This window comes from Chiloscyllium plagiosum, unplaced genomic scaffold (genome assembly GCF_037043375.1).
Source record: "Chiloscyllium plagiosum isolate Xiang-an unplaced genomic scaffold, Cpla_swu_hap1 HiC_scaffold_33, whole genome shotgun sequence".
Lineage (NCBI taxonomy): Eukaryota > Metazoa > Chordata > Chondrichthyes > Orectolobiformes > Hemiscylliidae > Chiloscyllium > Chiloscyllium plagiosum.
The window spans coordinates 11,611,144-11,637,947 of record NW_028270171.1 but is presented as its reverse complement, the minus strand read 5'-3'; the positions used below and the strand labels follow the sequence as shown (position 1 = coordinate 11,637,947).

The window sequence follows — 26,804 nt, the reverse complement described above, 5'->3', positions numbered from 1 at the left end:
ACAAAACTGCGCAGGATTGTCAGGAGGCTTCAAGGTGATTGCGATAAGTTGAATGAGTGAGCAAACACATGGCAGATGCAGTACTATGTGGCTTGGTGTGAAGTTATACACTTCAATGTAAAAAACAGAAAGGAAGAGTACAATTTAAATGTTAGGTTATTGGGAAGTGCGGTTGTACAGAGGGATTGGGGTGTCCTTGTGCACCCTCGATGGAAGTAAACAGGCAGGTGCTGCAAGCAATTCGAAAGGCAAATAGTATATTTGCCTTCATTACAAGAGGATTAGAGTTCAGAAGTGGGGATGCCTTCCTGCAGTATAACAGGGCTTTGATGAGGCCACATCAGGAGTATTGCATGCTGCTTTGGTCTCCCCACCTCAGACAGGACATAGTCGCCGTAGACAGAGTGCGATGGAGGTTCACCACGGTGATACTAGAGATGGCAGGACTGTCCTGTGAGAAGAAATTGGTTTAACTGGGCCTGAGCTATAAGGAGAGGATGGAAAAGCTCAGGTTGTTTTGTCTGGAAAGGCAAAGGCTGAGGAGAGACTTGACAGAAGTCTATAAAATTATGAGATGCGTAGATAGGGTTGACAGTCAGAATCTTTTCCACAGAGTTGAAATGTCTGGAACTAGGGTGAGAAGGGGAAAGTTCAAAGGAGATATGAGGGGCTGGTATTTTACACAGAGAGTAGTAGGAGTCTGGAATGCGCTGCCAGGGGTGGTGGTGAAGGCAGATATGATAAGGGTGTTTATAGGATTTTTAGATAAGGACATGAATATCCAAGGAATGGAGGGATATGGACCAATGGCAGGCAGAAAGGATTAATTTAATTTGGCTTCATGTTCAGCATAACATCGTTCCTGTGCTGTACTGTTCTATGTTCGACGTATTCACTAGAGTTTAAAAGGATGAGAGGGGATCTGATTGAAATGTATAAAATTTGAAGAGGGCCAGACAGACCAGATGCAGGGAGGATGTTTCCCATGGTTGGGGGAGTCTACAACCAAAAGGACACAGTCTCAGGATTCGAGATAGATTGTTTAGGAGCGATTGAGATGAGGAAAAGTGTCTTCCCCTCAAAGGGTAGTGTACCTGTGGAATTTTCCACCATAGAAGGCAGTGGAGGCCAAATCATTAAATATATTCAAGAAAATAATTTTAAAAGCATCAAGATGTATGGGGGAAGAAAACGGGAATATGGCATTGATATAGAAAATCAGCCATGATCACACTGGATGGCTGAGCATGCTCAAAGGGCTGAATGGCCTACCCCTCCTAGCTTCTATGTTTCCATTTGGCCTTTAATTTTTAGATTAGATTACTTACAGTGTGGAAACAGGCCCTTCAGCCCAACAAGTCCACACCAACCCGCCAAAGCGTAACCCACCCAGACCCATTCTCCTACATTTACCCCTTCCTAACACTACGGGCAATTTAGCATGGCCAATTCACCTAACCTGCACATTTTTTTTGGATTGTGGGAGGAAACCGGAGCAACCGGAGGAAACCCACGCAGACACGGGGAGAATGTGCAAACTCCACACAGAGAGTCGCCTGAGGTGGGAATTGAACCCGGGTCTCTGGCGCTGCGAGGCAGCAGTGCTAACCACTGTGCCACCGTGCCGCCCACAGCCTCGATTTATTCGATGACCCACAGCCTCTGCACGGCTGTCTGGGAAAGAGAATTCCAAACACTATCAGTCCTCTGAGAGAAGAAATTCCTCCTCATCTCCGTCTTCAACTGGGAGACATCTTATTTTGAAAAAACATGGCTCCTAATGTTAAGATTCCCCCACAAGGGGGATCCTTTTGGGATCCATCCTGTGAAATCCTCAGATTCAAATGAAAAGGAAATCAGACAAAAACTTGCCAGGAAAAGCTTTGCGGGAGAATGGGATTCATTGACAAATTAGTTCAAAGAACAGCATGGGTGTGATGGGTTGAATAGCCTTGTTCTGTTCTATATCATTCTAAGGTGTGAAGAGGTTTCCCCCAACCTCACCAACACAGAAGGCTGTGGAGGCCAAGTCATTAAATATATTCAAGAAAATAATTTAAAAAGCATCAAGATGTATGGGGGAAGAAAATGGGAATGTGGCATTGATATAGAAAATCAGCCATGATCACACTGGATAGCTGAGCCCTTGTTCAACAACAACTCCCATTAATATAGCACCCTAAAGTAGGAGTTTTTAGAATTACCCAGAAGTTTGGGCAGTCTATAGTTCCACCTGTAGTACAGGCTACTTATTCCAGTTCTTATTTAATTTTTTACCACAGAGATGTCGTGTCTTCCTTCCCCCAACCATTCTGCATTGTCCTTTTCTCCCTTCTAGCTGTTCTCAGTTTTGGTTTTTGTTACAATAATTTTGTCTCTTCACTCGTGCCCTCAGTTTGAAGCCTGAACAATAACAACATGTTGATGTGTGCACTTTTCCCTCCTCAAAGGGCAAGGTTCAAGGGTCAAAGGCGAGTGAGATTTTGCCCATCGAGCCTCCAGAGTCTGTCCCAGCGGAGAGCGTCTTGGAGAACAGTCAAACCCAAGAAAAGATCAAAAAGAAAATAAAAGAGGTGGAGGAGAAGCAGCCGGAAATGAAATCTGGATTCATGGCCTCGTTCCTGGACTTCCTGAAATCGGGAAAAAGGCAGCAGCTGCCAGCCACGACCTCCAGCCCGCAGAAAGGACGCCCCTCATCGGTCATCAACCAGCCGTCGCAGGCTTCCTTCGGCCTGGCACAGTCAATGCTGTCAGGGCCTCTGGACGCCTCGGAGAGCGACAGCCTCATGAGCTGCGCCAGCCCCTGCAAGAGGTTCGACGACGACCTCAAGAAGAACCTGGAGACTCTGCCGTCATTCTCGTCCGACGAGGAGGATTCCGTCAGCAAGAACCAGGACCTGCAGAAGAGCATCACCTCTGCCATCTCTGCCCTCTACGACCCGATGGATCGCAAGGAGAACGACACGACAGGTACCGTGCTTTCTTTCCAAACGTGAGGGAATCAAGGTGGGAAACCGGCAGGAATTCAAAGTTAAGGTAGGAGATCAGATCCCATTGTACTGACGTGGCGAAGCATACTCGAGGGGCCAAATGGCATTCTCCAGAATCTCGGTTGTGAGCATAAAAGCAGGGAAGTTTTGTAAAATCCCACTTTGGGGTCAAATTGTGAGGAACTTGAGTAGTGCTTCCATTTCTAATTAATTTATTCTTGTCATGTGTACCGAGATACAGTGAAAAGTGCTGTACAGGCAGAGTGTACCATTCAAAGTGCATCAGGGTAACAGAACAGAATGAGGAATGCAGTGTTAGGGGGGTCGCTGAGTAGGTGCACAGAGAGAGAGAGAGAGAGAGAGAGATCAGAATTAACGTTTGAGAGGTCTGATAATCGCAGGGAAGAAGCTGTTATTGAATCTGCTCTGATCACCATACTTCAGGAAGGATGTGAGCGTGAGGTGGAGATTGACCAGAGTAGTCCTTGAGGATGAGGAGGCTTTAGCAACAAGATTAGGTTGGAGAACCTGGAGTTGTTGTCCGAGGAGACTCAAGAATTTGATGTAGTGTGGGGAGGTACGATGGGCTGGATGTCCACATTCTATTGAATATCATGGATTCCATGATTGTGGTTTTAATGTTAAGCACCAATACTGGGTAAAAGTGTCTGTTTCTGAGATGCTGCTGCCATGTAAATGCAGTTCAGAGCTCCCTTGGCGTTCCATGAGTTCATTATCTGCATGGCCCATTTTCAACCTATCGCCATCAGGCCATCATTTCCATTTTCCAAGGGCCGTTCTCAAGCGAGATCACTAGTGCAAAGTTAATCCGGGTAGGCAAATGGAATGTGTTGATGAGAGAGTCTCTTCATAAGCAATAAAAACAGAAGTTGCTGGAAGAGCTGAGCAGGTCTGGCGGCATCAGTAGAGGGAAATCAGAGTTAACATTTCAGAGTCCAATGCCTCAGTTCTGAGGAAGGGTCATGGGTCCTGAAACATTAACTCTGATTTCTGTCTATAGATGTTGCCAGAGCTGCTGAGCTTTTCCAGCAATTTCTGTTTTTGATTCTGATTTCCAGCATCCATCGTTCTTTTGGCTTTTATTTCACTCTGCATTTGCTTTAGTGCCTAGGATTGATTCCTGGGATGATGTTACTGGACTATGAGGAGAGATTGAGGAGATCTGGCTTGTAACTTTTTTTTATTAACCTATTTTTCTCTTCAACCTGTTCAGAGGTGTCTAGAGCTGGTGGGACTTGAATCCTGCCCCTCCCCCCCTCCATTCCAGAGTTAGGGTCAGTACCACCACAGTACAAGAGAGTCCTTATCCTGTTACATTTCAAAACATGAGAAGTTATGTCATGGAAACTTATAAATTTCTTACAAAGCTCGACAGAGTACATGCAGAAAGAATCTAGCCAGAGAGTGTCTGGACTTTGGAGATATACTATCAGAATAAGCGGTGGTTTATTCTGGCCTTAAATAAGGAATTTCTTTATTCAGAGGGTAGTAAAACCTTTGGAATTCCCTGCCCCATATTCAGTCATTGAATATGTTCAATCAAGGGAATAATATTAAAGATATCAGGGATATGGGAATAACGAGGAAAAATGGCTTGCGATAGAAGATCAGCCATGATCTAGTTGAGTGGTGGAGCAGGCTTGAGGGGACAAATGGCCTGTTTCTGCATGCTCTTTCTTTGTTTCAATGCTAACCGTAATAGGAGAAGGTGTTTTACAAGGATGACACCAGAAGTGGGAAGTTATAGTTATCAGGATTGTCCAAATGTCAGGGGCTCTTTCGAAGGCTGATCCAAATGAAGTCTTCAAAGTCATCAAGAGGTTTGAAAGGATAGGTTTAGAGAAGATTTGTTGAGGAGACAGAAACGTGCAAATTTAGTTGGGAGCTTCGGTGTAAATTCTCTCTCCACAACAGAGTGTGGCATTCTGTATCATGGTAATCCTAGCGGGGGTGAATATATCGATGCATTTAAGGGGAGGCTAGACAACTGAATGAGGATGTAGTAAATAGGTTAGAATACAGGGTCAGATGAAGTGGGGTGTGGGCAGACTTTGCACACCAGCACGGACCAGATGGGGCAAATCTGCTGCAAATTTGATGCTTAAACATTGCACCCAAATTGGAAATCGCCCACGACAGAGTTTCCAATATCATGGTCGATTTAGGTTTTGTAATGTAGCAAATGCAGGAAAATTAAACCAGGAGGAAAGCATGCGCGTGGGGAGCCTCCCTCATTTCTTCATTGCGTGGACATTAGAGAAAATTGTTAATACGAACCAAAATTAGGAGAGGCCTCTTAGCCAAAGGGCATGTGAATTTGCACTCATTAGCAGAGGGGGCAGTTGAAATGAAAATTATCAGTTTGATTTGATTTATTCTAGTCACATGTACCTAAATACAGTGAAAAGTTTTGTTTTGTGTGCAGTACAGGCAGATCATAGCAAACAAGGACACACAGATCACAGGGTGCTTAGACAGAGCGAGATGTACAAGGTTATGGCTGTACAGGAAATGCACAAAGCAAGATCAACATTATTTGAAGTTAGAGATCCTTACACCAGTCTAATAACAGCAGGGAAGAAGCTGTACTTGAACCTGTTGGTGCGTGTGTTCAAGCTTCTGTATTTAAGGTAAGGTCAAACAAGCACAGCAAGGTGAAGGGAATAGAGGATTAAGCAGATTGATAAGATAAGGAAAGATGAGAGGAAGCTCAAAGTGGAGCTTAAACACTGACTTAGATTGGTGGGGCTGAATGTTTCTATTCTGTATTCCCTTTGGGGAAAAAAGAGGGAAATATCAGTGAAATTTGGGGTCGATTGGGAAAAGACTGTTCCTTGAATCTGACTATTTCCATATCAATTGTGTTTGCCAGATAATATGACTGTAGAAGATAAAGAAGTCAGCACATCGCCTTCTGAGGCCTCCCAGCCAGAGCAGCCCATACCCCCATCTCCAGTCTTGCCGAAGGAGTCAATCCCAGAAGAAGAACCTTCTCCTGCCCCTGAATCCCCACCACAGCTGGAAGAGAAGGAGGCTCCTTCCCCGGTCAAGCTAGCCAAGAAACAGGACACGGTGGCCATTTATGGTGAGACTGATGAAGACGATGAGGAGAGTGGTGGAGAAGGTGCCATACGGAAATGGGACGAGTTTGTCATCAAAATTGATGACATTAAGGAACTTAAGGTATGATTTCCCACCCTTTTGCACATAAAAGAACTCTTAAAATGTTATCAAGATTCATATTATATTTAGCACTAAGTAGTGATCAGTTTTGGGGACATCAGTCATGAGGAGGAACTTCTTGTTTCTTGGAAGGAAGTAGATAAAATGGCTGACATCCAAAAGGCTAGAAGATAGAAGTGACAATGTATTTTTTATTTGTGACTTTTGGGGTATTTGTTTCCTCATATGGACATTGAAGCTAGCTATTGAGAAGGAAATATTTCTCTAAATCGCCCTCTCTTTGCAAGAGAGGCCTAGGACAGGCACCCAGCTCTCTTTCAGCAGTGTACAGTTTAATCCTTTAGTAGTGTTCTGTATTGAGTTAGGCTTTGTCCTTTGGGAATGGTCTGGAAAGCCACAGTCACTACAGTTTGGGAGGAAGCCAATCAGCCCATTGGAGATCATGTCAAGGTTTGGGAATACTCAACTGGGACCACTTCCTAGAAGGCAAAAGTGTGCTAGAGATTAGAGTCAAGAGCGTGGTGCTGAAAAAGCACAGCAGGTCAGGCAGCATCTGAGGACCAGGAAAATCGACATTTCAGGCAAACGTCCTTCATCAGGAATGATGATAGGAGCCTTGGTAGTGGAGAGATAAATGGGAATGGGGGGAAGGTAGCTGAGAGTGCAAGAGGTGGATGGAGGTGGAGGTAAAGGTGATAGGTTGGAGGGGAGGGTGGTGCAGATAGGTGGGAAGGAAGATGGACAGATGGGACAGGTCATGAGGACGGTGCTGAAGGTTGGAACTGGGGTAAGGTGGGGGGAGGGGAAATGAGGAAACTGGTGAAATTCAGGTCCAAGACGGCAGCTCACCACCACCTTCTCTGAGAGTGGAACAATAAATGTTGGCTCAGCCAGTGATGTCCATGTCCCATGAATGAATTAAAGTAAAACCAATGTTGTTATTTTCTAAGTAGACAAGCTAATGTCAGCACAGGTAAAACTCCTTGCAAACATGTGAACTAAATCTTGAAATCTTTAGCCAAATTATTGAGACAGAAATCTCAATAGGATATGTTGGTTATGTTACTGGACTAATAATCCAGGTGTGGGATTAGTAACAGAACAAACATGAGTTCAAATCCCACCATGGCACTTTGAGAATTTAAATTCATTTTAAGTAATCTTGTAAATTAAACAAAAAAAGAGGAACTGGGTTAGAGCTGTTGAATTATTCGTTTGCTGGAGTTGGATGACAGGATGAGAATTTAATGTGACCTCGGCATAGTGATTGAATTAAAATTGCCGACTCCGCCCATTTCGTTCACTCGTAGGAAATGGGTATCACTGGCAAAGACAAGGCTAATTGCCCATTTCCTGTTGCTCTTGAGAACTTGTAAGTGGCCAGTTACGGAGTTTAAAAATCAGTGAGCCAGGTTAGATAAGAGTTAATAGGTTTGGCCTGTTCTCATTGGAGTTTAAAACAACGAAGTATTAAAGGTGATCTTATTGCTATGATATTAGGGTGTGGATGAGGTGAATTCTTGCAAGAGCGTCTAGATCTAGGGGACACAATTTAGAAATTAGGGGACCTTCATTTAAGACTGCTAGGAAGACAGTTTGTTTATTTGGTCAGTCTTTGGAATTCTCTTCCCCAGAGCACAGTGAGGCTGGATCACTGAATATATTCAAGCCTGAGTAAGTTGGATGTTTGATTGAAAAGGGTTATAAGAAGCAGACTGGAAGTCAGTGTAGAGGCAGCTCACTGTGGTCTTATTGAATGTGGAGTGGGCTCAGGGGGGCTGAATGGTCTTTCCTAATTCTTGTGGGACAACCACATTGCTGGGGTCTGGAGTCAGATATAGTCCAGACTGAGTAAGGATGGCAGGTCTTTTTCCCTAAAAGGTATTTGTTCAATGAGATAGGTTTTTCATGCTGATGGACTATGATTATTGATTTTGTGTCTCCAGGTTATAAGTTCTGGCCATTGTTCTCTCCAAACTATATAGCTGTTTGGTAGCCCAAAAGTTCCTGTACTTTAGATAGAGTTAATGGTAGTTGTCTTTTCCCTTGGGTAGGGGATTTCAAGACGAGGGAGCACATTTTTAAGGTGAGAGGAGAGATTTAGAAAAGACGAGGGGCAATGTTTTACATAGAGGGTGGTTTACATGTGGAATGAACTTCCTAAGGAAGTGGTGGATTTGGGTACAATTACAATGTTTAAAGACATTTGGATAATTACGTGAATAGGAAAGGTTGGAGGGATATGGACCAGGAGCAGGCAGGTGGGCCTAGTTAAATTTGGGATTATGTTCGGCTTGGACTGGTTGGACCGAAGTGTCCGTTTCCGTGCTGTATGACTCTATGTAGACGGCGTCACAAAGCATTTGAAGGGTCTTCACGCGCAGCCAGCTCGCTTGCTTCAAAAAGAAATCAGCGGCATCGTTGGTCTAGACTATTGCTCCCATAGCACTCACCTATCCCAGTAATTCTGATTGAGAAGCTGATGTTTAGCTTAATGCAGAGGTTGTAGAGAAGTGAGCCTGAGATGCACAAAATTGTGCTGTGTTTTAATGAGGATAAACAGTGAGAAATGTTTATCTCTGGTGAGGGAGCCCATAACCAGAAGACTTAAAATAAATGAAGAAATAACTAATAGACCAGTGAGTAAAAAAAATTATAAAAATAAAACAGAGAACCATAGATGCTGAAGATCTGAAACTAAAGCAGAAATAGGTGAATAAGCTAAGCAAGTCTGGCAGCATTTGTGAAGAGAGAAACAGCGTTAACATTTGAATCCACTGACCTTTCTTCAAAACTAATTCCCAGTTCCTAGTTCAGAAATAATTCTGAAGAGATATCACTGGACTTGAAATATTAACTGTTTCTCTCTCCACAGATGCTGCTAGACCTGCTGAGTTTCTCCAGCAATTTAAACAAAAATCTTTGCAAGCAACTTTAAAGACACCAACTTTCTTAATTATTTGAGGTGTCAAAGGTTGATATGTGTAATGCAACTTCAATAATTATATGTTGAATGTTATAATGCTACTTTATTGCTGTGTTTTCATGCGTTAAAATGGAGTCATGTTGGAAAGTCATTTGCAACTACAGTGCTGTTTTGAGCCAGCTAAATATGGGAAATATATTTACACTGGCAACTCTCTGTGATCTTGAACACTCTGCCTGACAGGGCTGATTCATTAATTACTTTCTAAAGGGATTGGAGTGAACACTGAAACTTTTACAGCTATAAACAGGCTATTCAGCCCATTGATTGTCACAGTAGCCTTCTCCCTTCGCTATTGAATTGTGTGCTTGAACTTGAAAAGCAAAAATTTGTAATGTTAAGTGGAAAGGCTGGGAGGCTTTCAAAGAGCCAGCACAGGCCTTGTGGGCTGGATGGCCGCTTCTGTCTTGTACCATTCTAAAGTCCAAAGGTGAGCTTTGTCAGGTTGCCTGGAATTGTTTGCTGCCCTTTGAGACACTAAAGAGGGTCAAACATAGAAACCATGAGCAGAAGTAGGCCATTCAGCCCTTCGAGCCTGCTTCACCACTTAATGTGATCATGGCCGATCCTCTACCTTGACATCTGGCTTTCTCCCCAGACCCCTTGAGCTCTTTGAAATCTAAAAGTATCTTGCTTTGTTGAATGTATTGCCATCAGTGTTCACTGTGGCTGACTACTTGCACTACATCCTGTTTTGCAGCTTGCCATGCAGGCGGGAAGCGAGCCTCCTCCAATCTGGCGGGTGCAGAAAGCCTCACTGCAGCAGTTTGTACCTGAGGTGCGGGATGGTCAGCGCCACTTCTCTTCCAGTGCTCAGGTAAGCTCACCTGGCCCTCCTTTCCACCCTTTTCTCTCTTGCTCGCTCTCTCGCGCTCTCTCTCTCCCCCCTTCCCTACTTCTGTCTCTGTCTGTCTGTCTTCCTCGCACGCTCTCTCTCTCTATTCCTTCCCCCCCCCCCCCCCCGATCTGGACAGGACTCACCTGAAGTATCTAAGAACCCACAGAATGTAACCAACAAAGGAAAGAGTGTCTGTGGCTCAGTGGGCAGCACTCCCACCTCTTGAAGTGCAAAGGTTACAGGTTCAAGTCCCATGACATGAGCACAAAAGTCCAGGCTGGCACTCTAATGCAGTCCTGAGGTGACACCTTTGGGAATGAGATGTTCAGCTGTTTGCCCTCTCTGGTGATGTTCCAAAACAGAAAATTCAATGGCATTATTTTGAAGAGAAGCAAGGGTGTTCCCTTTGTATCCTGGTGAGTGCCTATCCCTCAGCCAACATCTACATTTTTAAAAAAAAGCAGGTTGTCTGGTCATTCCCATATTACTGTTCGCAGGAGCTTGCTGTGCACAGTTTGCTACTGTGTTTCCAATAGCACAACAGCAACTATCCTTCTTGAATATATCTAATGGCCTAGTGAAGTCCTGAAGTCATGAGAAGGCGCAGTACAAATGCAGATCTTTCAAATCGTTAATTTATATGTATCTGGAATTAAGGGTCTGATTATGAAACCATTGTTGGTTGTCAGAAAAACCCATCTGGTTCACCTAATGTAATTTAGGGAAGGAAACTGCAATCTTCACCCGGTCTGTACTACATGTGACTCTAGACCTACAGCACTGTGGCTGACTCTTAACTGCCCTCTGGGTAATTAGGGATGAGCAATAAATGCTGACCTGGCCAGTGATGCCACATCCATGAATGAATTTTTTAAAAATGGTGTCTTTCGCAACTTATGTTCCTAAGTGCTTTACAGCCAATGAAGTCCTTTCTAAATGTAGTCCCTGTTGTAATGGATTAAATATGGCTGCCAGTCAGCACACAGCTAGCTCCCACAATCAGCAATCTGAGAAATGACCTGATAGTCTGTACTTTTTGATGTTGTTTGAGGCATAAATATTGGCCAGGACACTGTGGCGAAATCCCCAGTTATTGTTTTCTTTGACGGTAAAATTTAAAGGGCAGGTGTGAGTGTCTCCGTGTTATATTTCCTTTTTTTTTTAAACAAGAATGGGGAGGGGCATAGGGAGAGAATTCCAGATATCGGGCTAGCCACTGGCCACCCTCTTGTCCCACCCTGTGAGCAAAGCAGTTACTGCCACCAACAGCTTTCCAGAAAGGACAGTGACCTGGGATGGAAATCCTAGATTGTTGTTTCACTCGTAAGCCTAGGGATTTGAGTGTGGCTGAGCAGAAGCAGCTGACCCAGCACTGTTCCGGAATCAAACCTGGTGTCTGTCCTGTAGATAATAATCATTATTGGGTGTTGGTGGCTAGGTGCCCTTGAGAAGGTGGTGGTGAGCTGTTTTGCTGATAACTCCAGTCTTGTGTGGTGTAGGCAGAGCCACAGTGCTACTAGGGAGCAGGATTCCCGGAATGTGACCCAGTGACACTGAAATAACAACCATAACAAAATACTGTGGATGCTGGAAATTTGAAATTGAAACAAAAAGTGCTGCAGAAACTCAGCAGGTCTGGCAGCATCTGTGGGGAGAGAGAAACAGAGTTAATGTTTTGAGTCTGATGTGACGCTGTTCTGAAATGCTGCCACACTGGACTCTTAACTCTGTTTCTCTCACCGCAGGTTCTGCTAGACCTGCTGAGTCTCTCCAGTATTTTCTGTGTCGATTTTAAATCGATGCTGTCTGATCCCTCTGTTCAAGTAAGTATCTCATCCTTATTCACTGTATCTGGGTCCTTCATAACTTTAGAATGAAAGTAAAATACTACGGATGTTGGAAATCCGAAATGAAAACAGAATGCTGGAGAAACTCTACAGCTCTGGCAGTGTATGTGGAGAGAGAAACAGAGTTAACTTTTTGATTCTGGTGTGCCTCGTCTTCGGAGTTCTGAACAAGAAATGATAATGTTGTTCCACATGGGGATTTTTAAAAATATTTATTTATGGGATGTGGGCATCACTGATTGGCCGCATTTACTGCCTTCCCTAGTTGCCCCTTGAGAAGGTGGTGGTGAGCTGCCTTCTTGAACCATGCTGGTCCATGTGTTTTGGACTGATCCACCATGCTAGGGAGAGAATTCGGGCATATGAAGGTGGAGGTGTTCCCATGTATTTGTTGCCCTTGTCCTTGGTGGTTGCAGCTGTGGTTTTGGGAGGCGATCGTTGTGTTGTCTTCCATCTTGAAAAAAACATCTTTTGGCCAGGTCTGTTTAGAAAATGGCAGCCCATGGTACAATGAAGTGAGCAATGAAACCTTTTTCTCTTCCTCATTAGTATATCGAGTACCCGGATGAGGTGAAGACTGACTACCAGCGGCTGTACGTGAAGTTTCTGGAGAACGTGGAGAAGAAGGACTATGTGCGGATCTGCTCGAAGAAGCCCTGGCACAGGCCCCTGCACCTGGCTAAGAAGCAGGACTCTGTCGCCATCTCTGGCGAGACAGACGAGGAGGATGAAGAAAGCGGAGGCGAAGGTGTGTTCCGGGAGCGTGATGAGTTTGTCGTGAAGATCGACGACATCAAGGCACTTAAGGTAAAGCAACCCCCTAGTGAAAAAGCAACTTGCACTCAGGCCCTGGGACTAAAGAAAACAGTGTGCGCCCTGAAATCCTTTGCAGGAATTTCAGGCAAACCAAAATGGATGCAGAACCACATACCGAGGTATTGAAGCAAATAAAGCAAAGTGTGGGCATAGGGAAAACTCATTTTTTAAGGCTCAGAGGCAGAAAGGCTTTGAGAGGGATTGCCAGAGATTCAGCTTTATGTGAAGATATGACTACCAATGGTTAGCGAAGGGAAGTTTAGGAATCTGCAAGAGACCAGGATTTGGGGCAGTTCAGGGTCTGGTGGTGATTACAGAGATATGGAGTGATGAGATCATCAAGGAATTTGAATACAAAGATGGGTAATTTAAAGCTGAAGTGTTGCTGAACCAGGAATTTGATTTCTGCCTTGTTCTAGTCTATGAATAAAGAGCAACATTTCATTGTACTTTCTGAGGATCATTGTCTTTAAACCTTGAGGAAGTGATGGTCTGAATGGACTATGCCTAGAGATTTTAAGGTCCTCCCCTGAAGATGTTAGCTCTTGCTGGAATATGAAGCTGGTGCCAAGGGTATGCACCTAGGCAGTGCATACAGGTGGAATATTCTGCCACAGGTAGCATCACTGCCTGTTTGAATACGGTCTTGTTGAGGCCACTGTACTCTTTTACACTGAAAGTAAAGCTTCCTTGACACTGTCCCCATCAATACGTCCAGGACAGGGTCAGCAGGACATTAGATACACTGTCTACTCTTTTAAAACAAAAGTAAAGGTCTCTTGACACTGTTTTCATCAAACACTCCCAGGACAGTGATAGCATGGGGTTAGAAACAGAGTAAGCTCTCTTTACTCCTGTAAACTGAATGAAAGGCTCCCTAAACAGCGCCTTATGGGGCATAGTAACAAAACTGAATCATAGAGTCACAGAGGAATACAGCACCGAAACAAACTCTTTGGTCCAACTCATCCATGCCAGCCAGGTTTCCCAAATTAAACTAGTCCCATGCTATATTCTACTGAAGCTTTCCTATTCATGTATCTGTACAATGACTTTTAAATGTCGTAACTGTACTGCATCTATCATTTCCTCTGGCAGTTCTTTCCATTTTTGTACCACCCTTTATGTGAAACAGTTGTCCCGCAGGTCTCTTTTAAATCTTTCCCCTCTCACCTTAAAATATGCTCTCTAGTTGTGAACACCCCTAACTTGGGGAAAAAGACCTTTGCTATTCACCTTATCTATGCCCTTCATGATTTTATAAATCTCGATGGGGTCACCTGTCAACCTCCTACAACCCAGGGGAAAAAAAGGTCCCAACCCTCCAATCCTGGCAAGATCATTGTGAATCTTTTCTGCACTCTTTCCAATTTAATACTATCCTTCCTATTGCAGGGTGACCAGAGCAGAACACAATACTCCAAAAGTGGCCTCACCAATGTCCTATACAGCCACAAGATGATGTCCCAACTCCTGTATTCAATGCTCTGACCAATGAAGGCAAGCATGCCAAACACCTTGTTCACCACCCTGTCTACATGTGACAATATTTACAAGGAACTGTCTACCTGAACCCTTGGGTGTCTCTGATCGACAACATTCCCCGGGCGCTACCATTTATAGTATAAGTCCTGCCCTTGTTTGTCTCACTAAAATGCAATTCCTCACATTTATCCAAGTTAAACTCCACCTGCCACTTCTTGGTCCATTAACCCAATTGATCAAGATACAGTTGTACTCTTAGATGACCTTCTTTACTGTCCACAATACCACCAATTTTGGTGTCATCCACAAACTTAATAGCCATACTTCCTTCTCATCCAAATCATTTATCTAAATGACAAACAACAGTGGACCCAGCACCGACCTCTGTGAAATACCGCTGGTCATAGGCCTCCTGTCCGAAAAGCAACCCTCTTGTACCACCCTCTGTCTCCTACTGTCGAGCCTATTTTATATCCAATTGGCTAGCTCAACTGGATCCCATGTGATTTAAGCTTACTAACCAGTCTACCATGCAGAATCATGTCAAAGGTCTTGCTAAAAAGTCCATGCAGACAATGTCTACTGCTCTATCTATTTGGTCACATCCTCAAAAAACTCAATCAAGTTTGTGAGACGTGATTTCCCATGCACAAAACCATGCTGACTGTCCCTAATCAGTCCTTGTCTCTCCATATGCATGTCTCTAAATTGTGTCTCTCAGAATTCTGCCATTAGCCAGCATAACATCAGATTCACCGGTCCATAGTCCCCAGATTTTTCCTTGCAGTCTTTCTTAAACAAAGGCACAATATTAACCACCCTCCAGTCTTCCGGCACCTCACCCATGATGATCGAGGATATAATTATCTCTGCTAGGGGCCCTGCATTTTCTTCACTAGCTTCTGACAACAGGAGATACACTTGATCAAGTCCCAGAGATTTATCTACCTTTATGCTTTATAGACCTCAAGCACCTCCTCTTCTGTAATGTAAACTGTTTGCAAGATATCACTATTTATTTCCCCAGGTTCCCGCGCTTCCATGTCATTCCCCACAGTAAATACTGATGTGAAATATTTGTTTAGCTCACCTAAGTCCTGTGGTTCCACCTATAGATGGCCTCGTTATTCTTTAAGGGGCCCTATTCTCTCCCTTGTTGCTCTTTTGCCCTTAATGAGCTACAAATTAACGCTAACAAAATTTACGTAAGGAAATGGAAACTTGTTAAATTAATATAGCATCGTCTGGAGTGATGATGAAATTCGGCACCTGTAGTGCCCACCGGTCTCTAAATGCCCTTATCGTGCTGGTGAGACCTGCATGCTTCTTCTCTAGGGACACCCAAGTGCAGATGTATCCGTGAAAGAGTGGCAGACAGTCAGAAACAATTACCCCATTTGTGGCCTGCTGCCTGGTGGACTTGTTAATGGCCACTTTGGCCAGGCCCGGAGCAGCCCCACGAGAAGGCCCATTGAATTGCCTGCCACTCCCCACACAGGAGCACTGGGCTGAAGCAAACCAACATTGAAGGAGCAGCCCCTTCGGAAAACTGAAAAGGGGCTGCAAATAAAAACATTCAGGGTAAACGTGACACATGACCACAAAAGCTACATGTGGGGCCTGGCACCCACCCTGTGGTCACATGGGACAGCTGTGTGCAGAACTCTCCACCCAGATCCTTAAACCGTATCCTGAAGCAAGCTGCTGCTTCCTGAAGGGAAAAGGAGGGACAGCAATTGGAAAATCAACAGGTTCATCATGGCTGGGTTCTCCAACCCTTCCGAGATGTCTGAGAATCTCCAGAAATTGAAGAATAATCTCCCAGGGCTTTGAGAGAGAGCTTTGGGTGTGGGGGAAGAGTTGGAGCAGCCGTTCTGCTGCGGCTTTTTTTCCTGTTCAATGGTATTCCAAACCCAGTTGTCCCAGAAACACAGAGCACTGTGTCCCTCAGAGAAGCTCCGCGGTAACACTGGTGATTGGGGAGGTGGGAGTGTTGTGGAAAGACAGGACCAGCCACCACTCTCGTTTTCATTTTAAACAGCAGTTGTGGTAAGTTTAAGATGTTAGTGAATGGATGGAGTTGAGGTTGGCAGGTGGGGTAGGTGGGTCAAGTGATGGGGAGGGGTCAGGGTATGGTTTCAAAGGGGGGTAGCTGGATGTTCAGTGGGGGGGCACTTGGGGCATGTATTCAGGTGCTGGGTGGAAGCAGTATGGAATGGCATTTGAGTTATTGGTGAGGACTGCTGATAGGGTGGGATAATCAAATGGACTGGGGCTAGTCCAAAGGGGAGGTCAGTCAGAATTATTGTTGGGAGGGTTTCAGGCGTGGTAACCCTCAGGTTAAACCCATTACCAGTCGTCCTTCTCTAATGAGAGAGCATGGTCCTTTGGAGTGGTTACCTAGGAGTTAGATAAGACTTTTTACAGTCTAACATTGGCGGGGTCACTCACCAGGTTAGCAAATTGGAACTTGTCCAGAGGGTGACAGGGAGTGTGTGAGTTTTTCCTCAGATTTTCCAAATTCCTGGATAATTCACATGGACTGAGAGGATTGGAATTTTGGCAGGATCTTGCTCCGGGCTTTGGGATGTACATCTGGTCTACAATAATCCAGGGACTTGGGAGATTTGGGCCATTCAGCCCTTCGGTGATAAAGCTAGAGGAGGGAGAAAGAAGGTCATTTGATTGGGTAAAAGTAATGGGGGTGGGGAAGGTGGCAGATGGACATGGCACAGAAAGTTCCAGGAATGTGTTGAACCGCAGATTGTAGTGCCTACGTGACAATTGATAATGCCTCTGCTTCCTTTGCCCACAGCTCGCCATGCAGGCAGGACGGGAACCTCCACCCATCTGGCGAGTACAGAAGGCCTTGTTACAGAAGTTCACCCCCGAGATCAGGGATGGCCATCGGCAGTTCTGTGCAACCAGCAAAGTAAGGACACTATCGCTGGCAAGAGGGCATTTGCATTTGTACAGTGCCTTTCATGACTTCGGGGTGCCCCTTTACAGCCACTTGTGAAACGTGCACTCGTCACTACCATAATGTAAGAAATTTGTGCACAGCAAGCCCCCACCATAGCCATATTCCAATGACCAGGTAATCATTCTGTTTTTTGTTTTGTGATGCTGTTTGAAGGATAAATATGGTCCAAGACACCAGAGTCGACAGCTCTCCTCCTCTTCAAAATAGTACAAAAGAGTTGTTCACTTCCACCAGAGAGAGAGAGAGAGAGAGAGCGAGAGAGAAAGTCTTTTGATATCTCTGCTGAGAGACAACACTGTCCTTCAATGTTGTAACTCTCGGCACTTCGCTGGGACGGTCAGCTGAGACTTTGTGCTATATAGTCTGGAGTGGGTTTCAATCCCACCACCTTCACGCTCAGGAGAGGGGAGTGGAGTACAACCAACTGATTCCCCCATGTCTCACCACCTGACTCCCCAAAGCCTGTCCATCATCAACAAGGCACAAGTCAAGAGGGTGGTGGAATACTCCTCACTTACCTGGATGAGTGCAGCTTCAACAACACTCAAGACACCATCCAGGACAAAGCAGGCCACTTGATTGGCACCACATCCACAAGCATCCAATCCCTCCACTACCATTGCTCAATAACAACAGTGTATACTATCTACAAGATGCACTACAGAAATTCAGCAAAGTTTCTTAGACAGCATCTTCCAAACCCACGACCACTTCTATCTAGAAGGACAAGACCAGCAGGTACATGGGAACACTACCACCTTCAAGTTCCCCTCCAAGCCACTCACCACCCTGCTTTGGAAATGTATCTGCATTCCTTCACCATGTCAAAATCCTGGAATTCCCTTCCTAAAGGCATTGTGGGTCAACCCTCAACAGGTGGACTGTAGCAGTTGAAGAAGACAGCTCACCATCAGCTTTTCAAGGGCAACTAGGGACGGGCAATAAATGGTGCCTAGCCAGTGACACCCACGTCCCATAAATGAATGAAAAAAAAGCCACTGAGCTAACCAGTGATGGCCCATGAATGTTGACAATGATTGTTTCAATAAAGAGAGGGGTTTAAGAGGCTCAGAAGCTGCTTCCAGTCAACAAATGTACATTTTCTTTATTCTTTCATCCAATGTGAGCATTGCTGTCAGCCTTTCCCTCATTGCCCTTGAACTCATTGGCATGCTTGGCTATTTTAGCGGGCAGTTAAGAATCTACTGTATTGGTCTAGAGTCATGTAAGCCAAACTGGGTGAGGATGGCAGATTTCTTTCCCTGAAGGAAATCGATGAACCAGATGGGGTTTTACAACAATCTATGGTCTACCTCTATATTCCTGATTTTTCAGTTGAATTAAGACAATAGACAATAGGTGCAGGAGTAGGCCATTCAGCCCTTCGAGCCTGCACCGCCATTCAATATAATCATGGCTGATCATTCCTAATCACTTTCCTGTTCCTGCCTTAGCTCCATAACCCTTGATTCCACTATCTTTGAGAGCTCTATCCAACTCTTTCTTAAATGAATCCAGAGAGTGGGCCTCCACTGCCCTCTGGGGCAGAGCATTCCACACAGCCACCACTCTCTGGGTGAAGAAGTTTCTCCTGAGCTCTGTCCTAAATGGTCTACCCCGTATTTTTCAGCTGTGTCCTCTGGTTCGGCACTCACCCATCAGTGGAAATATGTTTCCTACTGCCAGAGTGTCCAATCCTTTCATAATCTTATACGTTTCAATCAGATCCCCTCTCAATCTTTGAAACTCAAGGGTATACAAGCCCAGTCGCTTCAGTCTTTCAGTGTAAGGTAATCCTGCCATTCCAGGAATTGACCTCGTGAACCTACGCTGCATTCCCTCAATAGCCAGAATGTCTTTCCTCAAATTTGGAGACCAGAACTGCACACAGTACTCCAGGTGTGGTCTCACCAGGGCCCTGTACAGCTGCAGAAGCACCTCTTTGCTTCTATACTCAATTCCTCTTGTTATGAAGGCTAGCATGCTATTAGCCTTCTTCACTACCTGCTATATCTGCATGCTTGCCTTCATTGACTGGTGTACAAGAACACCCAGATCTATCTGTACTGCCCCTTTACATAAATTGATTCCATTGAGGTAGTAGTCTGCCTTCCTGTTCTTGCCACCAAAGTGGATAACCATACATTTATCCACATTAAACTGCATCTGCCATGCATCTGCCCACTCACCTAACTTGTCCAGGTCACCCTGTAATCTCCTAACATCCTCATCACATTTCACCCTGCCACCCAGCTTTGTATTATCAGCAAATTTGCTAATGTTATTGCTGATACCACCTTCTATATCATTAACATATATTGTAAAAAGCTGCGGTCCCAGCACGGATCCCTGCGGTACCCCACTGGTCACTGCCTGCCATTCCGAAATGGAGCCGTTTATCCCCTTTGTTTCCTATTAGCCAACCAATTTTCAATCCAATCTAGTACTTTGCCCCCAATACCATGCGCCCTAATTTTACTCACTAACCTCCTGTGTGGGACTTTATCAAAAGCTTTCTGAAAGTCCAGGTACACTACATCTACTGGATTTCCCTCGTCCAACTTCATAGTTACATCCTCAAAAAATTCAAGAAGATTAGTCAAGCATGATTTCCCCTTCATAAATCCATGCTGACTCTGTCCTATCCTGTTACTACTATCCAGATGTGCAGTAATTTCATCCTTTATAATAGACTCCAGCATCTTTCCCACCACTGAGGTCAGACTAACTGGTCTATAATTTCCTGCTTTCTCTCGCCCACCTTTCTTAAAATGTGGTATAACATTAGCCACCCTCCAATCCTCAGGAACCGACCCCGAATCTATTGAACTCTGGAAAATAATCACCAACGCATCCACGATTTCCCGAGCCACCTTCTTCAGTACCCTGGGATGCAGACCATCAGGCCCCGGAGACTTATCAACCTTTAGACCTAACAGTCTCTCCAACACCAAATCCTGGCAAATATAAATTCCCTTAAGTTCAGGTCCTTCAGCCACTGTTACCTCAGGGAGATTGCTTGTGTCTTCCCCAGTGAACACAGATCTGAAGTACCCATTTAATTCCTCTGCCATTTCTTTGTTCCTAGTAATATATTCCCCTGTTTCTGTCTTCAAGGGCCCAATTTTTGTCCTAACCATTTTTTTGCCTTGCACATACCTAAAAAAGCTTTTACTATCCTCCTTAATATTCTTGGCCAGTTTACCTTTGTACCTCATTTTTCATCTGCGTATTTTCTTCTTAGTAATCCTCTGTTGCTCTTTAAAACCTTCCCAGTCCTCAGTTTTCCCACTTATCTTAGCTATGTTATACTTTTTCTCTTTTAACTTTATACGTTTCTTTACTTCCCTCGTCAGCCATGGCCGCCCATGCCTCCTCCTGGGATCTTTCTTCCTTTTAGGAATGAACTGATCCTGCAACTTCTGCATTATACACAGAAATATCCGCCATTGTTCCTCCACGGTCATCCCTGCTAAGGTATTGCACCATTGAACTTTGGCCAGCTCCTCCCTCATAGCTCCATAGTTCCCTTTATTCAACAGAAGTACTGTCACTTCCGACTGTACCCTCTCCCTCTCAAATTGCAGATTGAAGCTTATTGTATTATGGTCACTACTTCCCAATGGCTCCTTCACTTCGAGGTCTCTGACCAATTCTGGTTCGTTACACAATACCAGATCCAGAATTGCCTTCTCCCTGGTCGGCTCCAGCACCAGCTGCTCTAAGAATCCATCTCTGAGGCACTCCACAAAGTCTCTTTCTTGAGGCCCGATACCATCCTGATTCTCCCAGTCTACCTGCATGTTAAAATCCCCCATAACAACTGTAGTGACATCTTTGCGACAGGCCAATTTCAGCTCCTGATTTAACTTACATCCGACCTCCAGACTACTGTTTGGGGGCCTGTAGATGACTCCCAAGAGGGTCTTTTTACCCTTAGTATTTCAAAGCTCTATCCACACTGACTCTACATCCCCCTGACTCTAGGTCCCCCCGCGCAAGGGACTGAATATCGTCCCTTACCAACAAGGCCACCCCACCCCCTCTGCCCGTCAGTCTGTCCTTACGATAGCACGTGTATCCTTGAATATTCATTTCCCATGCCCTGTCCACTTGAAGCCACGTCTCAGTTATCCCCACAATATCGTATCTGCCAATTTCTAAAAGAGCCTCAAGCTCATCCATCTTATGTCTAATGTTTCGTGCATTCATGTATAGTATTTTTAATTTGTTACTGCTCTCACCCTTCCCATCAACCCTTATTTCACTCAACCTGACAGCATGATGCCTTTCCGGGTTTTCTGCCTCATTGATACAGTTGTCTTTCTTGACTTCTCTTGTTCTAACTTTCCCTTCAATTTCCTTTTTAAACATCCATCTTGTCCCCTCCCTCCTGCTACTTAGTTTAAATGTAGCGGTGTTGCAGTAGAAAATCTGCCTGCTAGAATGCTGATCCCTAACCTATTAAGGTGCAAGCCGTCTCTCTTGTAGAATTTATGTTTACCACAAAATATACCCCAGTGATCCAAGAACTTAAATCCTTGCTTCCTGCACCAGTTCCCCAACCACATGTTCAAGTCCATTATCTCCCTGTTTCTTGCCACACTAGCCCGAGGAACTGGAAGCAAACCGGAGATAACCACCTTGGACGTCCTGCTTTTCAGCCTTCTTCCTAGTTCTCCGAAGTCTCGCTGTAGTATGTTCCTCCTCTTCTTCCCGACATCATTTGTGCCGACATGTACCACCACCTCTGGCTCTTCACACTTATCCTTGAGGATTTCCTCCACTCTGTCCGCGATGTCTTTCACTCTAGCACCAGGAAGGCAACACACCATCCTTAAATCCCGTCTGCTGCCACAAAAACCCCGGTCAGTTCCTCTCATGATGGAGTCCCCTATTACCACGGCTCTGTGCGATGTTCGACTCTTCCGCTCTGCCTCTGCGGCAACTTTTGATTGACAAACTTGGCCGCCTTGCGAACAGGCAGTGTCATCAGTCTCTGTTTCCAAAAGCTTCAACTTGTTCCTGACAGGTACTTCTCCCGGGGTCTCTTGCACCTGTCTCCTCTCCGCCTTCCTCATCGTCTGCTCTCTTCTGCTCTCTTCTGGCATGATTGGTGTAATAACATCGCTGAAGGTCTTGTCCAGAAAGATCTCGTTCTCTCGGATGAGCCTAAGGTCTTCGAGTTCTTTCGTCAGCGCTGCAATATGCTCGGTCAATTGCTGAATGTGCACACATTTTCCACACATATACGAGCCAGACACACCAGAGTTGTTGACCTCCCACATCAAGCACGTAGCGCACTGAACCAGCTGGGCAGTCAAGTCTTCACCCTCTTCGACTGTGGTGTAATCACTTCACTCAACCTCCTTGTCAAAGATTCCTGAGCTGAAGCCTCACTCTTCGATCTAAACTTCCTTAGACCCTCTTTTTGTGGCACGTTTGTGGACTCTTAATTAAGGTTAGAGGAGGAGGGAGGGAGGGAGACCCTACTTTGTAGGACCTGGGGTTTAGAACACACCCACTCTAATAGTAATCGCTTACCTTCCCGACCGGCTTTGCGCTCCGTCTGAACTTCCGCCCAGCTCCCGCCGCTCTCTGCTGCGAAAAATTCAGATTCCACGGAAGCCATAGTTGACCCTGTGGGCCTTTGGATTACAAGCCAAGTGATGGTACCATTGCCTCCCATCTGAGTTTGTGAAAACAAAATGAATTCATCCATAAACCGGGTGGGTGATTTTCCAAGGTGGTTCCTGAGTACCCCTACCCATCTGTCACCTCGCTCCCATGCCGTCAGTCACCTCTCCCTCCAATACTCTTGATGTGGACACTTCAGCAGGATTCTCTCTAAAGCACCAGGCTGCTCCAAGGTTCTGCCCATGCTGATTGCCCTGCCAACACATTGACGTCTGCTTCAGGCGTTGCTGCCGCGCACGGACCTTTAAGGTCCATGCACTAAAAACAGTATTAGAGGGAATATTGGTTGAGGTCAAGAGCCTGTTAGCCATCTCCAAGTAGACAGTTGCTGAGCAATAGGTGGGCTCACAGGCCTAACGTATTCTGCCTTTTCCTGTTTCAGTATCTTGGCTACTTTGGCCACGCGAAAAACGAATATCAACGACTCTATGTTAAATTCCTGGAGAACGTCAACAAGAAGGACTACGTCCGTGTGTGCTCCAAGAAGCCTTGGCATAGGCCGCAGCAATCCCTGAGGTACAGGCATCTCTCTCCATCATAAAGCTTTCAGTTAGTGTTAGTGTAAGCTTCCTCCTTCATAAAGCATGATAAAAGGATTGTTTGAGAAACTAACGGGATCTTTGGATAAATACTCAAATGGTAAACTCCAGACTAGGTCTTGGGGTCCAGTGCAAGTGTGGGGGTTAGAAGTCCTGATTTGAATTGGGGCAGGGAGGGGTCTCTCAGTGAGACTTTGAGTGTTCTCTCATTTCCAAGTCTCTTGGATCAGAAATGGGAAGCCTTTCTGATTTCTCCCCACCTACCCCTCACTAAAAAGAAAATTTTGCTGCCATTTTCATGACCACCCACCATCTCAAAGTACTCCTTAGCCACTGTTTGAAGTGAATACACTGTTGTTAGAAGTGCATGAGCCAATTTGTGCACAGCAAACTCCTACAGACAACAACACGCTAACAATAATAAATATTTGTCTCCTCTGATAGTACAGTACTCCTCCTTGAGTGTCAGCCTTGGTTTTTGTACTCAAGTCCTGGAATGGGACCAACTAGTTTCCCATCACCCCCGATGACTGCCATCCTGGCTGAGTCCCCACTGGATTTTACCCGACAGGGTCAAGAGTGTGGTGCTGGATAAGCACGGCAGATCAGGCAGCATCCGAGGAGCAGGAAAATCAACTTTTCAGGCATAAACCTTTCATCAGATGAAGAGCTTATGCCTGAAATGTCGATTCTCCTGCACCTCAGATGCTGCCTGACCTGCTGAGCTTTTCCAGCACCACACTCTTGACTCTGATCTCCAGCATCTGCTGTCCTCACTTTCTCCTTTTCCCCAACAAGGCAAGGGTAGAGAATCTAAATGTAACACTCCCTCTCCCGATACTGACTTGTCTCAAAATGTAACACTCCCTGTTCTGGTACTGATTTGTCGAATTTGGTGCTTTAGACGACAGAGCCAGACAAAGACCACTCCGAATCGAGTACCGGTTGTGGTTAAACCAGAGCCGCCTGCTCGGCCAGCATCAAAACCCAAGCAAAGACCATCCAAAGCCAAGGCCGAGCCGCCTCCAAAGAAGAGGAAAAAATGGCTGAAAGAAGTTGCTTCATCAACGGAATCGGACTCCACCCCCAACCAGCAGAGTGAAGAGGGTGAATGGCTTAGTTTGATTTCTCTTTGCCGACATTTTGTATTTGTGTTGTGTTCATTGTTGGCTCAATCCATTTGGATTTTTTTTATGGAGGAGATATTCAGGAGGTGAATTTCAGGGATGCGGAGGGAATGGAGCACTTTCTAGATTTGGGATCCATTGCTTTCCAGTTCAAGCATAAGAGAAGCTCGGTGCTGAGATAGGCTTCCTTCAGAATGCTACACTGAACACTGATATAGAAAGCTCTCTCTACTCTTTTAAACTGAAAGTAAAATGAAAGTAAAGCTTTCTCGACACTGTTCCAATCAAACACTGTAAAGACAGGTACAGCACAGGGTTAGATATAGGTAAAGCTGTCTCTACTCTTAAACTGAAAGTAAAGCTTCCTTGACAGTGATCCCAAAAACACTCCTGGATAGGTACAGCACAGGGCAAGATAAACAGAAAAGTTCCCTCTACTCTTTTAAACTGAAAGTAAAGCACCTTTACACTGTCCCCATCAAACACCCTGAGGACAGGTACAGTACAAGGTTATATACAGAGTAAAGTTTCTAATATTCTTTTAAACTGGAAGTAAAACTCTCTTTCTGCTCTTTTTAACAAAAAGGTAAAGCTCCCCATACGTTGCCCCATCAAACAGTCCTGGATAGGTACAGCATGGGGTCAGACACAGAGTAAAGCTGTCTCTATGCTGTTCATCAAATACTCCCAGGACAGTTGCACCATTAGGTTAGATACAGATTAGTGTTTGTCTGATTTGAAATGGTTGATGACTTGGAGCTGCTGTCGCTCCCACACCCGTGACCCTTCTCCTTCTAGCTGGCAGTGGTCATGGAAGATGCTGTCAATGAAGCCTTGGTGAGTTGCTGCAGTGCATCTTGTAGGTGGTACACACTGCTGTCACTGTGCTATGATGAAGGAGGAGAATGGGTGCTGATCGGATAGGTAGCTTTGTTCTAGATGGTGTCTTGAGTGTTGCTGGGGCTGCACTTTTCCAGCCTCGGGGGAGTATCCCATCACTCTCCAGGGTTTCCCCATTTAATATGTCCTGTTGGTTCTTACATGGTTTAAGCTGAACCCACATTAGACCAATACATTATCTTTAGTGCTCAGCCTCACACTCCATGCAGTGTAAAATCTTGTTCCCACACCAGCTAATCACCACACCAGTGAGATTGAATAAAGGTCTGGAAGGTTGCAGGCTAGTAAATGCTAGATCAGAGTGGACTAAATTCTTTGAAGATAGGAATGGTAATAAAGTACTGAGACGTTGGAAATCTGAAACAATGTGAAAATGTTGAAGAAACTCAGCAGGTCTGGCAGCATGTGTGCAGAGAGAAACAGTTAACATTTTGAGTCCAATATAATTGCTTCACAACCCTGAACTCTGAAATAGACTCATATTGGATTGAAAACGTGTGAATAAGTGTGGTGATGTGCGACGCAAAGATACATACAAGTAGATTCAAGCAGGCGCCTTAAGGGAGAAAACAGTCAAAACGTAAGTGAGGGTGTTGTCTGAATGGGATAGGAGGGTGCAAGGTGAGTCTATGGAGTATATACCATCAGTATGAACCAGTTGGGATGAATGATCAGGACATATTGTATGAGTAATACAGTCCAAGCTCCTGTGGACTTGTGTAATCCAAACTTATGGTCAGTCCAAGAGTGCATGTATTTCTTGAGCAACCCCAGGTGCTGCAAAAATAATCTCACCCTGGGAAATGATTTGTTGAAAGTAAACACAATAAATGGACTTTGAAGTAAAACAAAAGTCTCAGTGTGACCTGGAATCTTTTGAATCCCAGACAGTCTGCTAAAGTTGAAAGCAGTGTAGCTTTTAAAATGTCGCTGCACGGTTTTGTGTTTTGTTGCATCCTGCTTTCAGCAACAGGCATGCCACCACAGAGTGGTGGGGCTCTGTATTAGCTCTAACCCAACTTTTGTTGTGTGTGGGCAATGTGTACAAGGATACTTCCAACCTGCACGTATTACAGCAGTGAGGAGTGTTGAAAGGAATGTTGGAACACATTGGGGAAGCACAGTGGCTTAGCTAGCACTGCTGCCTTATAGTGCCAGGGACCCAGGTTCGATTCCAGCCTTGGGCTACTGACTGGGTGACATGTTCTGCCCGTGTCTGCATGGGTTTCCTCCAGGTGTTCCAGTTTCCTCCCACAATCCAAAGCTTTGCAGGGTAGGTGGGTTGGCCATGCTAAATTGCCCATAGTGTCCAGGGATGTATCAGCTAGGTGGGTTAGCCATAGGAAATGCAGGATTACAGAGATAGGGTAGGGATCTGAGTCTGGATGGGAT

At 45.1% G+C, this 26,804-nt stretch overlaps 1 protein-coding gene across 1 annotated transcript in view; it reads left to right on the top strand.

The window, feature by feature from the left end:
* LOC122542016 (proline-rich protein 12-like) overlaps nucleotides 1-26,804 on the top strand; it is an 85,991-nt gene that overhangs the window by 37,852 nt on the left and 21,335 nt on the right. Inside the window, exons 5-11 of the mRNA XM_087978275.1 lie at nucleotides 2,451-2,970; nucleotides 5,884-6,194; nucleotides 9,881-9,997; nucleotides 12,415-12,672; nucleotides 16,982-17,098; nucleotides 23,229-23,362; nucleotides 24,290-24,492. Coding sequence (XP_087834401.1) covers nucleotides 2,451-2,970; nucleotides 5,884-6,194; nucleotides 9,881-9,997; nucleotides 12,415-12,672; nucleotides 16,982-17,098; nucleotides 23,229-23,362; nucleotides 24,290-24,492 — 1,660 coding nt within the window. The remainder of the gene's footprint in view (nucleotides 1-2,450; nucleotides 2,971-5,883; nucleotides 6,195-9,880; nucleotides 9,998-12,414; nucleotides 12,673-16,981; nucleotides 17,099-23,228; nucleotides 23,363-24,289; nucleotides 24,493-26,804) is intronic.